This window comes from Miscanthus floridulus, chromosome 3, assembly GCF_019320115.1.
Source record: "Miscanthus floridulus cultivar M001 chromosome 3, ASM1932011v1, whole genome shotgun sequence".
NCBI lineage: Eukaryota > Viridiplantae > Streptophyta > Magnoliopsida > Poales > Poaceae > Miscanthus > Miscanthus floridulus.
This window is the reverse complement of record NC_089582.1, coordinates 121560526-121574343: the sequence shown is the minus strand read 5'-3', so window position 1 is coordinate 121574343 and position 13818 is coordinate 121560526. Positions and strand designations below refer to the sequence as shown.

General features: G+C 42.7%; 1 protein-coding gene and 1 pseudogene across 3 annotated transcripts; one reads left to right on the top strand and one right to left on the bottom strand.

Annotated features, from left to right (window-relative positions):
* Positions 1 to 634: 634 nt before the first annotated feature.
* LOC136544307 (uncharacterized) lies at positions 635 to 2217 on the top strand (annotated as a pseudogene).
* A 1886-nt stretch (positions 2218 to 4103) lies between these two features.
* Positions 4104 to 7713, bottom strand: LOC136546720 (protein PIN-LIKES 7-like). 3 transcript variants are annotated; one of them, XM_066538688.1, is made up of 11 exons: positions 7559 to 7713; positions 6524 to 6789; positions 6350 to 6429; positions 5967 to 6091; positions 5743 to 5867; positions 5448 to 5642; positions 5231 to 5347; positions 5039 to 5139; positions 4891 to 4943; positions 4626 to 4811; positions 4104 to 4539 (listed from the first exon to the last, which is right to left on the bottom strand). In XM_066538688.1, exons 2-11 carry the CDS (start codon positions 6656 to 6658, stop codon positions 4415 to 4417), a joined length of 1242 nt encoding a protein of 413 aa, XP_066394785.1. In that variant the 5' UTR covers positions 6659 to 6789; positions 7559 to 7713; the 3' UTR covers positions 4104 to 4414. The 3 variants fall into 3 exon arrangements, with proteins under 3 accessions (XP_066394785.1, XP_066394784.1, XP_066394786.1); XM_066538687.1 differs by having other exon boundaries at positions 4104 to 4811; XM_066538689.1 differs by lacking the exon at positions 7559 to 7713 and having other exon boundaries at positions 4104 to 4811; positions 6350 to 6388; positions 6524 to 6657.
* Positions 7714 to 13818: the final 6105 nt, after the last annotated feature.

Here is a 13818-nt window from a genome sequence, read left to right as displayed (position 1 = left end):
AAGGGGACACTATCGCAGAATGTTATGTTTGCATGTGACTTCGACTTGAAGTTCACTTTCATCTCATCTGGTTGGGAAGGATCCGCATCTGATGCAGGAGTGTTGTGGTCTGCTCTTGGCAAGGGATTTACTGTGCCAACAGGCAAATTCTATCTTGTAGACGGTGGATTTGCAAACACACCATCATTCCTTGCTCCCTGTCGAGGAGTTAAGTATCATCTCAGTGAGTTCAGGAGACGTGGCCAGAGGGGAAATGCATATGCCAACTATAAGGAATTGTTCAATCATCGGCATGCGATTCTTCGAAATCACATTGAGAGGGCCTTTGGTGTTCTCAAAAAGCGGTTTCCAATTATGAAAGTGGGGACACATTACCCAATTGAATCACAAGTTATGATTCCAGCAGCTGCTGCTGTGTTTCACAACATCATTAGAGGGTTGAATGGGAGTGAAGAGTGGCTAGACATCCTACCTGATAATATCAACCCATCAAACTATGTCGACATGCCAGAGGGAGACCCTAACTACCCAAGTGAGATGGTATCAAACCATGGAAATACCCTACGAGACCAGATAGCCCATCAGATGTGGGCTGCCTACAATGTGTAGGATAGTAGTGTTTGGAATGTAATTTATGAGTTATGAGTTATGTATTTCTGTAATACATTATGTGATGCAACATTCTGTAATAAATTCTCCAATACATTCTATAATATGTTATGAGTTATGTATTTTCTGTGTGATGCAACATTCTGTAATAAATTCTCCAATACATTCTATAATATTTTATAAGCTATGTATTTCTGTAATTATTTCTTGCAGCAATGTCGAAGGCAAGGGCTACATGGAACTCTAGATATGAGAAAGGGCTTGTTGACATTATGAGGGACCATGTGAACATCCCCTTGTTCAGGGGTCAGAATGGATGGAGTGGGGAGGGTTGGAGAAGTATCTCAGAGAAGTTTACCCAAATGTATCCTTTAGCATGCTTCACAAAGCAGCAGCTACAAGAAAAGGAAAAGGAGCTAAAGGGCAGTTGGAAGGCGATACATGTAGCGTTAAAGGATAGTGGTGTTGGTTGGAATGACTCATTGGCCATGGTCATTGCGGAACCGAAAAAATGGAAGAAACTGATCAATGTAAGATTTTTTCACTGAACCAAAAAATTGTTGCCATATTGGCCCCGTTCGCTTGTCTTAAAATGGCTTGTTCGGCTTCTTTTTTCAGCCAGAATAGTGTTTTTCAGTCAGTTTCAGCCAAGTTTCAGACCAGCAAACAGAGCCATTCTAGTTGCAAGTACTAACTATGCTGTTGTCTTGGTATTAAATAGGATAATGGAAAAATGGCTAGGTTCCAAAAGAAGTCGTTTCCTTTATATGAAGACTGTACGTCATTGTATGCTGGTATGTTATTTGAAACTTCTCTCTAAAGTTATGTAGCCTTATTGTTCTACTTGAGAGTAAAGCACCATCTAACTTGATAGTATGACTGTGCACTGCTTTTAGTTTAAGTTATAGTATGCCTGCACTTGAAGTATGATTGTGCACTATTTTTTTTTGTATAGGAAGTGTTGCTACAGGAGATCTAAACTTCACATCAACTGAGCACTTGCAGCCTGCTCCTCTTGTTCCTATTGCTGCTCTAGCTGCTCCGGCTGCTCTGGCTGCTCCAGCTGCTCCTACTGCTCCAGTTGCTCCTGTTGCAGTGTCTGATAGCACAAGTCCAGGTGCTACTTTTGATGGGCTAGACGTCTCAAGTGCACGCAATGAAGCTCAGTCTACACCTTCCAATCAAGATTCTGTGCAAGGAGCGAGTAGTGGGAGAAAACGTAAGCAAAGTCACATTGGTGCTGCTATTGATGGTTTTGTGCAGTTTAAGAAGATGCAAACAAGTAAAACAATGGAAGCACTCGATGAAAAGAAGAAACAAGACAAAGCATTTTCAGTCGACAAGTGTCTCGATGAAGTTGATGCAATGGAACTTACTGATGTGGAGAAGGTATATGCTATGAATATCTTCAAATCTGAGATGGACAGGGAGGTATTCATGCAAATGAGAAACAAAAATATTCGCTTGATTTGGCTCAAACAGCAGATTAGGTAATGCTTAGCTGCCACTGGATTAGTTTACTTTGGTATGCCTTAGCAGCTAATGTTTTTCCTTGTGCTTACTTGCAGTGGTATCAGTGGAGGCATTGCTGGTGGAGACAATGTTTGAATTGAGAAGAAAAACGCAGCTACAGTCATTGTATGCAGGTATATTATTTGAACAACAACTTGTATTTGCCATCAGCTATGAGTCCTGCAGATGTAGATAGCTTGCATGATAGATATGTGCTATAATTGCTTGCAGTCAGTGGGTTGCTGACGTGGATGTCCTATATAGAATTCCAGTGGGGGAACCGCCTTGGCCTTGGCCTTGGCAAGTGGCAACCTTGAGGCGGGCAGGTCAGCTGCTGAGGAGGACACAGATGAGGGAAATGACAAAGCGAAACGGTAGGGCATTGCAGAGTTGGAGCTACAAAACAGAAGCAAAGCAAACGATTTGTGGATCAATCCTGGCCTGGAATCAATCACATTCCTCCCTAAAATAAAATAGGTGTTCAGTTAGCCTGTGAAACCCTATATACCGGGTCTGTTTCGATTATACAGCTGCACCTCCGCCTACAAATACCTGGTTATACGGCCGCACCCCACCAGGAATGAAACCACTACTCTGGAGTCATGGAACGAATCCCCCGGAGGCGAGCGCGACGGCTGCGGCGCTAGGTCCTCCCACGACATCGGCACAAGATCTTGTATACCTGCGAATTGGAGGACTCGTGATGGTCAGTCTCGCTACACACGTACCCCTGGTTCAATCCCTCCTGGATTGGTTCCACTGCAACCGAACATGGCCTTAAGCAGTTCGATCGACTTGGTAAAAAACTGCAAGACGCATGAGCGCATGTAAAACATGGAGAGAGAAAAGTCCAGGAGCTGGCCTCACAGGGAGTGATGACCGACGGCAGCGGGGACAATGCCATCCAAATTCTAAGTTTTTTCGCTCTCTCCATCACATTAATTTTTAGCCGCTTGCATGGAGTATTAAATGTAGGTAAAAAAAATAACTAATTACACAGTTTAGTTGAAAATCACGAGATGAATCTTTTGAGCCTAGTTGGTCCACGATTGGACAATATTTACCAAATAAAACGAAAGTGGTACTATTTATCGGGTTTACTTTTTTTTGCAAAGTGAAGGCGGGCTGAGAAATGATAAACTGGAGGGCTAGGTTGTAGTAGAGATACCGGAGCTGCAAAACGTACGGGAGCAAACAAGTTCAGTAATATATATTGATATATATTAGTACTAGACTAGAAGCATATTTTGCGCGCTGTTGCGGAAAACGTAAATAAATTTTAATGAATTATGTGGTATACTGATGTCAACAAATAAATGTATATTAGTGGATCATGTAGCTTGTTGGCATAGATAACTTCTTTGAATAATATATGCTATAATTGTATGTGTTTGTTCAAATTCAAATAATTCAACGTAACCTTTTTTTTAGAGTGAAATATAATAGAATTAAAAATAAAGGAGATAAAATGAAATGAAAATAAAGGAATTCACAAAGACAAAGGAAAAAAGAAAAAGAAAACATGAAAATAATGTATGAAATAAAGAAAATGATTCATAGAGTAAAAAAGAAATATAAAAATATAAATAAAATGAAAAAAGTAAATACCACATAACAAAGAAGAAAATAAAAGGTAATACAAGCAAAGAAAGGAAAAAAAACTATGTACGTACCTATACGAGTTGGTGAAAAGGGTTAAGCAGACATTTTAAAAAAAAATGTTTATTTTGGTAAATTAATTAATCGTAGTTCTCATGATTTACTGTAACAAATAAAATTATGTGGTTTGGATGAGACTGCCACCTACAAACCTAGCTTCATTCTCTTTAATAACTAGAAGGATACCTCGTGCGCTAATGTGGGAATCACGGAATTGAATTTTTAGTGGAATAGTGTGGTATGTTGACGCGGATAGCTTGTATGGATGTCTTCCGCGTCGAGATAGAATTCTAACGGGGCTTAAAATAAGGTAGATATACATGGAACAAAAATGGAACCCTCCACTTCCATGATTGTGTTTGAACTATGCCAATGGCCGACTAATAGGTCAGCCCATCAGTCCAACAGAATAAAATAATAAATAATTACCTAAATGACCATTTGATCATAGTCTACTGCCTATGTATATATACTGCTTTATATATATTCTAAACAGGTAGGTTTAGCTCTTGCTCCGACTGACTCTCCTTGAGATCCATCATCATCCCCCTCCTTTCCTCTTGCTAAGCTGAATGTTTTGAGCAGCACCAGGCTCAGAAATGCGACCGTGCGTTGGTTCCGGCGATGGATTCAATCAAGACAGAATGGACATGAAGATCGTCGACCACGTCGTCAGCGCAACCGCGGCAACGAGGTACGTCCAGAGAAAGATCACGGAGCTTTCCTCTTGTCCAACGTCGAACAGCTGAGCCATGGTTCCTGAATCACACGAGTCTCAGGAAACAAGCTGCCAAACATAGCAGGAACAGAGCGCCATTGATCGGTTTCAGAGTTCCAGCGCGTACCGATGTTCATCGCAGGAGGCACGGCGAACTGCACCATCAGCACGTAGCGGTACAGCGGGTCGCGAGAGAGGAACCCGAGCCCGTACGCGGCGTGGACGACGGCGATCCCGATCAGGGGGAGGAGCACGAAGCGGATGCACAGGATTGTGACGATCACCCTACGCTTGAGCCCCGACTTCCGAAGCCCTGCACGCACATTCAGATTTCAGAGCAGTTGCACTGGACATGCTGGATCGCCGCTGAGTCTGATCAAAATAGCACCCACCTTGGGTCAGGTTTCCACCTAGGATGAGGGTGATGCAAGGAATCGCGCCATTGCTGCAAGAGAAACAAACAAACAAACCGTGAGTAACCTGAAGAGGTATTGACAGACAGCAGCACTAGGCAAAAATGAAATACTCATATGTGCTTACCCCATCAGCTGGAGGGAATCCTGTATGACTTTAAAAGGAGCTCCGTCACCGATGATTAGGGATTTTAGCCATGGGACCAGCCCAACAACAAACCCAATTATCTGAACCAAGATGTAGTATCACATCAGATTTGGTCCTTCCAACTACGTGCCACTGTGAAGTGAGAAGCGAAATGCTGAAACTGAAACATACTGCGGATATGGTTGGTGGCGCCATCAGCTCCTCGATGAACTGGTGGACAGCGTCCTTCAGATTTGTCCAGAACCCCTTGTCAGCGACCTCGCTCTCACAGGACAAGAGAGGGGCCTCCTGCATTTCCATTTCTTGCGAGTCAGTTTGTCTGAAGACGCAGCGTGAAGAAACGACCATGGCCGACGATGCATGCAGTCAACTGTTGTAAAGTTATTACCATTTCCCCGTGCTCGTGCTCGCCAGGCTTAACTGACGTCGGAAGAGGTGCCTCCTCGTCGTCGGCGTAGGCAGCTGAATGCTCCTCGTCGCTGTCGGCTGGGCACTGGATGCTTTTGGAATGCATCTTGTGATACAGCTTACCTGACTTCTGCATGAGGCTGTACGTGTGTGTCCATATGAAAAGGCCACCCAGCTGCCCAATGCAAGATCACTCAGACTGATGATAAACTAGACTCGTGTATGCGTATATATATATCTGTGAACAAAGAAGAAGAACAAAAAGGAAAACTTACAGCCATGGACAACGAGGAGTAGGAGAGACCGCGTGAACGGCAAATGCTTGGATCTTTCCCAAACGGGCTCCCGTCTTCGTCGCATACAGCCGGAACAATTATCAATATCAGGTTTCCAAGGTTTCCTGCATTTGTCAGTAGAGGCCATTGTTGATTTATGTTGTGCATATATGAAGGCTAGCCGAAGAGGAATGAAACATGAACTTCCACTGACGAAACTGAACCTGCTGAGCAGAAGGCCATGATCAAGCCCCTAAAGTGCTGTGGTGGCTTCAAGATGTTGCAAGCTATCCAACCCAGAGTGCCACCAATCATGAACGTGATCCCTATATTAACTGGCATAAACCACCTGAAGAACAGAAGGCGTGTGTTCATTAGCGCACTTAGAACAGTTGCAAACTACCATGTTCGCTTGGCTGATAAGTCATGGCTGAAAATATCGTTGGCTGGTTTGTTGTGAGAGAAAAATACTGTTCATTTACTGAAAAAGTACATATTATAAGCCAAGCGAACAGGGCGATAAAAGTGCAGACTTTCAGTGACTGCGTTCAGTACTACTTCCTTCCTCAAGGCTCTGAAAAATATGATGATGCATACTACTACGCACCAAGAAATGACGTCTGCGAGCGTGACCGTCTTCGCGAGGCTGGCGAACATCAAGCATGGGGTGAATACAGTAAAAACAACCTGTCAGCAATTTAACTGAGATTAGGTTTTGACAACGTTCACCAAGCTAGCTAGCTGTGAAAAAGTTGTGTGGAGGAAAACTGACAGAACTCACCTTGTTCATATCCCTTCGAGCACTGGTCGTCAGAACGTTGCTGAAACCAGAGGCCAGGAAAGCTCCAATGGCACCTATGAGCAGGACCTGGACGACTGGCATAGAAGCCACCAGAAACAATGAGAAGAAACCCATCCTCGTCTGAATTTGTAGGATTAAGCCCTTGTTGATCTGCTTGATTGGCAAACGCTAGCTTAAGGACGATTCCAAACGTCTCCTGAATACGTGGCAAGAGGTTATCCGAATTCTGTGCAGGATGTTCCACCCTGGTAAAATAATTCAGAGAAAAGGGGGAATAAGCATCTGGAAGAATCTGAAGGAAAAAAAAAAGCAGGAGTTCGTGGTTAATAAGGCCCTCCCTACTCTATAGCACATTCTGGTTGAGATTTGAAAAGGACAACTCCACATTGCTTGGACCGCATGCATGTTTCGTTTTTTTTTTAAAGAAACATACTAGATGCAAATAAAAGGCAGAATTTATCCCTGGAAATGGGGATAAACAGCAGAAAATCCAGGTCCATTCATAGCTTTTGCCGGCCCTATTCGCTTCTTTTATAATCCGTACTTTTCAGTTTATCTTTTCAGCTAAAACAGCTCATAACAAATCAGTTGGAACAGTGTTTTGTCTTTTTTTCAGCGAAGCAAACGGGTCATTTGCATGCCCCTTCCAACGGCTAATAAGCGTGCCGGTCCTGTACTCATTTCAGGAATGTCTAGCTGGACGCATGGCCCATGTGAATTGTGCTGGCAAGTCGAGGTTCATAAAGCTTAAAATGCAAGGAGGAAAATGGCAGTTGCTCAGCTGGATCATGCATGCATTTCGGCAGTGACCTGACCAATATACAGGTACGGTGTTGCGAGTCTGAAGTCTTCATCGATAACCAGGCACGGTACCCTACCCGAGATCCCCCCATACGACGCGAATCAAAGCCCGGACACCAGAAGAAAACCAAGCAAGAAAAACAGAACTAAAAGCTGTGATGAATTGATGATACGGACGGCAACAACAACGCGCAAGACGGAGAGGAGGCTCACCTGACCGCCTGATGTAGGAACGCGCGATCGCCGGTGAAGGAGACGACAAGAGAAACTTGTGGCTGACTGACAATGAGACGACGGCGGAACAGAACCGTGTATCCGTCTATCTGTTCCTGCGATCCGGGGTCCGGGGAGGGGAGAATGGTGAATGGGAGATGCGGCCTTTATATACCAGGCCCGCCGGGTTCAACTCAGTCACAGCCAGGCGAGGCGAGCGCAGCCGCCCGGGAGATGGCGCCTACACTGCATCCACCCGGGCGCCAACGCAGCGGTCAGCTGTCGGCTACGGCACCTGTCGCCGTCGTGTTACCTGTCCAAGTCCTCCTGCTCTCTCTCCCTCTGTTGCAGTGGCCAGTTCAATCTCGTCTGCTTGGCTTGCTGCTGATTAGTAGGAGTAAGTACTCGGTAGGAGCAATTAATTATACTATTTGTGAGCGTTTCGCTGATTCTTTGCTTCCTGTTACGTGTGCTCGTCGCCATCCTAATCTCCCGTCTCATTCCAATTGGGCTGGCATGCTGGCTGCAGCTAAGAATAATTAACGCACATGTATGTGTATGTGTATGTCTACTTCTTCTCCGTGTCTTAGCGATTGCGAGATTTGATATGTCTAGGCTGACTGTGATGCGTGCATGTGACAAGAACCCAAATCGTACTTGGTTTACACAGCCAGCCGCCGAATTATCATTTGCAAACGCAACCAAACATTTAGCACATCTGAATCATGACCGATCGATGACTAGGATGACAGTACTACCATCCTTCGAAAACGCAGCGATTGTGCTAAACCTATACTGGTCCCATCCTCCGGTCTTCCGGGAGGACTAATGATGCGTGCGTATCACGTTCGTGTTTTAATGTTGTGCTAAACCTATACGGTTGGCATACATGCTAGTAGTCCTGACTTGTGAATCTGGTCAGGGATGGATGGTCAGGCGAAGAATGAGAGCTTCCTGTTCAACTGGGTGTTCAGTCAAAGCCCGTAAGCTATTTATGTTTCCTCAGCACAGCAGGCCAGCAGCCAGCTTGGATTACTATTAGCCTATAGTATCTGGACGGGGCCTATCGTTTTCCAAGTGGCCAGGACTGTCAATTCCAGCATCTTCCAGTATTTTCCTTTTGTTGCTACTCATCGATATGATGATCGCTACCGATTATTCCTAGTGCATTTCCGTGCGTATGGCATGTGGAGCCGGTTGGATAAATGAAGCGGAAAGGTAAAGATGCATGATTTGAGAGGAACACATGTGGAGACGGTGGACAACGCGCGGAGGATTTTGCGAGGCGAGAGGCTCTCGCAAACACAGAGCACCGTGTCACGGACGGTCACAGCTAGCCCACGTTCAAGACGTACGTACGGGAAATAGGTTGGCGGCCGCGGGAGAAGAGAAACGGGGGGGCTCACCTCGCGCCAGTCCGTCCATCGGGCTGGCACATTCCCCGCGGACGTACAGTTGGGAATGAATGACTGAATGATGAATGACTGAATGAGAGAGAGAGTGTGTTGGCCGGAATGGGAACACCAGCAGGGTACCTGAAACTTGTTACTCCGTCCGTCCCATAATAATCGCAAGTCTGTGATACGAGCCTGCAAATTAGTGCGGCTGAAAAATTACGTTTTTACCTCTACACTGGTACGAGGTGACATGAATACAGAAGCTGCAACGCTACTGTACAAAGAGATAAGGACAGACGGCTGGTGCTGCAGTGCAAAAACAAGTGGATGAGAGCACCCGCACTCCGTCAGTTCCCTCCGTTGGTCCCACGCCGTTCCATAAACTTTTATTTTCTACTACTATAGACATTGGACTTCATGCCTATGTGATCGATTAAATTAGGAAAAAATTTAAACTCTAGACGTCCATTTAATCTCGAACGGAGGGAGTAGAATGGTTCTAAACTCTAGGTGTAGATCTAGCGGGTAAAATAAACGTTTGTTGGTGTACCTTGGTAGTTAGTGTGTCCGCAGCGATCGGAGATAAAGTGCAGTCGTAGTCCCTACGACGACGCGAGGTACAGCGTCCCAGTAGTGGCACTGTAGAGGCGACGGCAAAGTCGGTGGGGCTTTCCGTCGCTGGCAGCACTCACTTTAGATCGGGTTAGGTTTTTTTTGTAGGTGGTTACGACGGCTTCGGTCAACCTTATTTTCTGAGTCCTAATCCCCATCTCTCTTTTTATAGTGTTGTGTGACAGGGGTTCACCAACCATATTAGGGTTGGACGCCCCTGATCAGGGCGCAGATCCAAGGGCCCAGGACCTATTGGTGGAGATCAACTAACATTCTCCCCCTTGATCTCACTACCATTTTTTAATTTTATATCATTTACTTTTGTTCATTCCATTACAGATTAGCGCATAGAGCAAGTTTCATTGTCACGATCAATTGTCGATAGATTTAACAGCTACAACACACCACTCTGTTCTGAAATAGATACTTAACTTTGGGTTTTCTTTTGTCCAGGAATTATAGGTTTTCCTTTAAACCCATGCTAGCTACATGTTCTCTGAATAGATTGGGTGGTAAGTCTTTTATAAGCGGATCCGCGAGCATCTTTCGGTATTTATATGCTCAAGACTTATGACATGATCCCGAACTTTATCTTCACAACATAATACTTTATATCAACGTATTTGGCAGCACCACTTGACTTATTGTTATGAGCATACTGTATTGCTAGATTATTATCGTAGTATAACTTAAGTGGTCTATAGATGTCGTCAACCACCTTTAAACCGGGTATGAACTTCTTTAGCCAGTTCACCTGCCTTGTTGCCTCATAACACGCTATAAATTATCATACATTATGGACGATGTAGTGACGGTTTGCTTTGAGCTTTTTCATGAAATAGCTCCCCTTGCGAGAGTGAATACATATCCAGACGTGGATTTTCTATCATCTCCACATAATCAGAATCCGAATATCTCACTATATGGAGTGAATCAGATCTTCTATACATTATCATGAGGCTTTTCGTTCCTTGCAAATAACGCAAGACTTTCTTTACTAATTTACAGTGTTCTCTTCTAGGATTGCTCTGGAATCTGCCAAGTAACCCAGTAACAAATGCCAAGTCAGGCCACGTACATACTTGAGCATATTGCAAGCTTCCGATAGCTGAAGCATATGTAACCACTTTTATTTGATCGATCTCATATTGGTTTCTAGGGCATTGAAAATCTCCATATCTGTCGTCCTTGACTATAGGAGCAGGCGAGGGACTACATTTGTGCATACTAAATTTCTTTAAGATTCTTTCTATGTGTGTCTTTTGTGACAGTCCTAATACCCCTTTACTTCTATCTCGGTGAATTTTGATCCCTAGAACGAATGAGGCTTGATCAAGATTTTTCATATCAAATTTTGAGGACAAAAACTTCTTTGTCTCCAGTAGTAGACTGACATCACTACTAGCAAGTAAGATATCGTCCACATACAGAACAAAGAAGATAAACTTCTCATTCTTAAACTTTGCATAGACACAATTGTCCTCTATATTCTCTTTAAAACTCAAAATTCCTTATTGTCTGATCAAACTTTAAGTACCACTGTCTTGAAGCTTGTTTTAATCCATAAATGGATTTCTTTAGGCGACATCCCATTCGTTCTTTTCCTTCTATGATAAAACCTTTCGGTTATGCCATATAAACATTTTCCTCCAAGTCCCCGTTGAGAAATATCGTCTTTACATCCATCTGATGTAATTCTAAATCATAATGTGCCACTAATGCCATTATGATTATGAAGGAATCCTTACATGAGACTGGAGAAAAGGTCTCATTGTAATCAATCCCTTCTCTTTACGTAGAGCCTTTTACCATAAGTTGCACTTTATATCTCTCTATATTTTCTTGAGAGTCAAGTTTTATTTTATAGATCCATTTACAGCCTACTGTTTTGGCTTCTTTAAAAATTATTTTCAAGTCCTAAACTTTATTGGCATTCATAGATTTCATTTCATCTTCTATGGCCTCAACCACTTTGATGAATGATCACTTCTCATGGCTTCTTCAAATGAGGTGGGATCATCCTCTATTTAAAATTCCTCTGTGTTGTATATTTCATAGTCAGCAGAAATAGCTGATTTTCTAACTCTTTAAGACCTTCTAGAGGCCTCCACATTTGACACATCTTCTGTTTGAGGCTGTTGTTGCTCCCCCTTATGTGTGTCAATAGGTTCTACAAGATCCTGAAGAATAGGTTTCTCATCGTCATTCATTATTGCCATAGACGGAATAACAACAGGAGCTGGCACCATAATATCCTGCACTGTCGGTGCAGCAATAGCAGGTAGTGAGAAAAATAGCTCATGAATCATCAGAGTGGGCGCATACACCCGCTTCTCTTCAAGGTTAATTTCTCGAGCTATCATGCTCCCTCTTATCATTTCATCCTCTAGGAAGACAACATGTCTCATTCTCACAAACTTTATATGTCTGTCTGGACAGTAGAAACAAAAACATTTTAACTTTTCTGGGTAGCCAATAAAATGACAACTTACTATTTTGGGATCTAGTTTCCCAATATTTGGGTTAAATACTTTAGCCTCAGCAGGACTCCCCCATATACGTAAGTGGTTTAGTGAGGGTAGTCTCCCTGTCCACAACTCATACGGTGTTTTGGGCACCGACTTACTTGGTACTCTATTGAGAATATAAATGATGGTTTTTAACGCCTCCATCCATAGGCTCAATGGTAATATAGAGTAACTTATCATACTGTGCACCATATCCATCAGGGTACGATTGCGTCTTTTAGCTACTTCATTCTGCTGAGGTTCGCTCAGTATAGAATACTGGGCTACTATGTCATTCTCCTGTAAGAACCATGTAAAAGGTCTAGGAACTTGGCCATATGGGGTATGTCGACCGTAGTACTCCCCCACGGTCGGATCTGACTGTCTTAACATTTAAATTGTGTTGGATTTTAACTTTCTGCCTTAAATATCTTAAATTTATCCAATGCTTTTGTTCTTTCTTTGATTAGATAAATGTAGCCATAATGGGAGTAATCATTTGTGAATGTTATGAACGAATCATAACCATCCACGCTCTTTACAGGAAACGGACCACAGATGTCTGTGTGAATAATTTGTAAAATTCCTACGCTCCGTTTGGCATCCTTCTTAATTTTCTTTACATACTTTCCTTTTATGCATTTTCTGCATTATTCTAAATCTGAGAGCTCTAATGGAGAAAGAATATTATTCTTAACTAGTCTTTCTATTCTCTCCCTTGAAATATGATCTTAACGACAGTGCCATAATTTCGATGACGCATCATGAGCTCTCTTATCCACCATTTCCAGAGTAACTCTTTGTCACCAGCTGCTTTTATCAGCTGGGTAGCATATATCTTTAAAGAGCCAATGAACTGACTCTTTATTTTATCGAGGTACTTGGTGACCATGTCACACTCTGGGATTGAGTTTACAATTACAGGTTTAATCATGTTCTTTATCACAGCCAAATATTTCTGGTTGTTAGTGACCCACTTCCTATGCTCAAGGTCATAGAACATCTTTTGGAATTAAAAATCCCTCTCTTTAGTTGTCCAAGCGGCATCAGCCACATTTGCCTCCCTCACCGATGTCACAGGATCAGTAGGACACGGTGAGGTGACTACCCAGTCCACCTCGGCCGAGATGAAGGCTAGGTCAATCTTTTTCTTAACATAAAAATAACAACAATTGCATATCTTGATTCCAACGTTAGTCAAAATTAAAACATACAACTGTTCTTATACACTATTTTTTACATCACCGTTGGGCAGAAATAGAATTAATGCATAAAATCATTAAAATTATGATATTGTTATTAACAATGTTGGTCAGAAAATAACAACATCATAATCACATCAAAATCTCTTTTTGTCCAATTAAATATCACTTTGGTTGATTACGGTATTGTTATTAACAACGTTGGTCAGAAAATAACAACATCATAATCATGTCAAAATCTCTTTTTCTCCAATTAAATATCACGTTGGTTCAAAATAACTAGAGAATAAATTATTTCTTTAGCAGCGAAAACATAAAAATTTCATTATCTATTTTTCAGAAGCAATAAACTTTTCTCAAATATTGTCTAAAAAATTATCACGTTGGTTCAAATTTTAACAGAGATATTAAACTAGATTTATCGAAATATGCTTCTGAAAATTAAACAAACTCAGAACTCTATTTACTGTTCACTGTGGCTCAGCCTGCAGCTACAGTACCGGCCCAACAGCAACAGTGCGCGGCCTGGCCTACCACAGCAG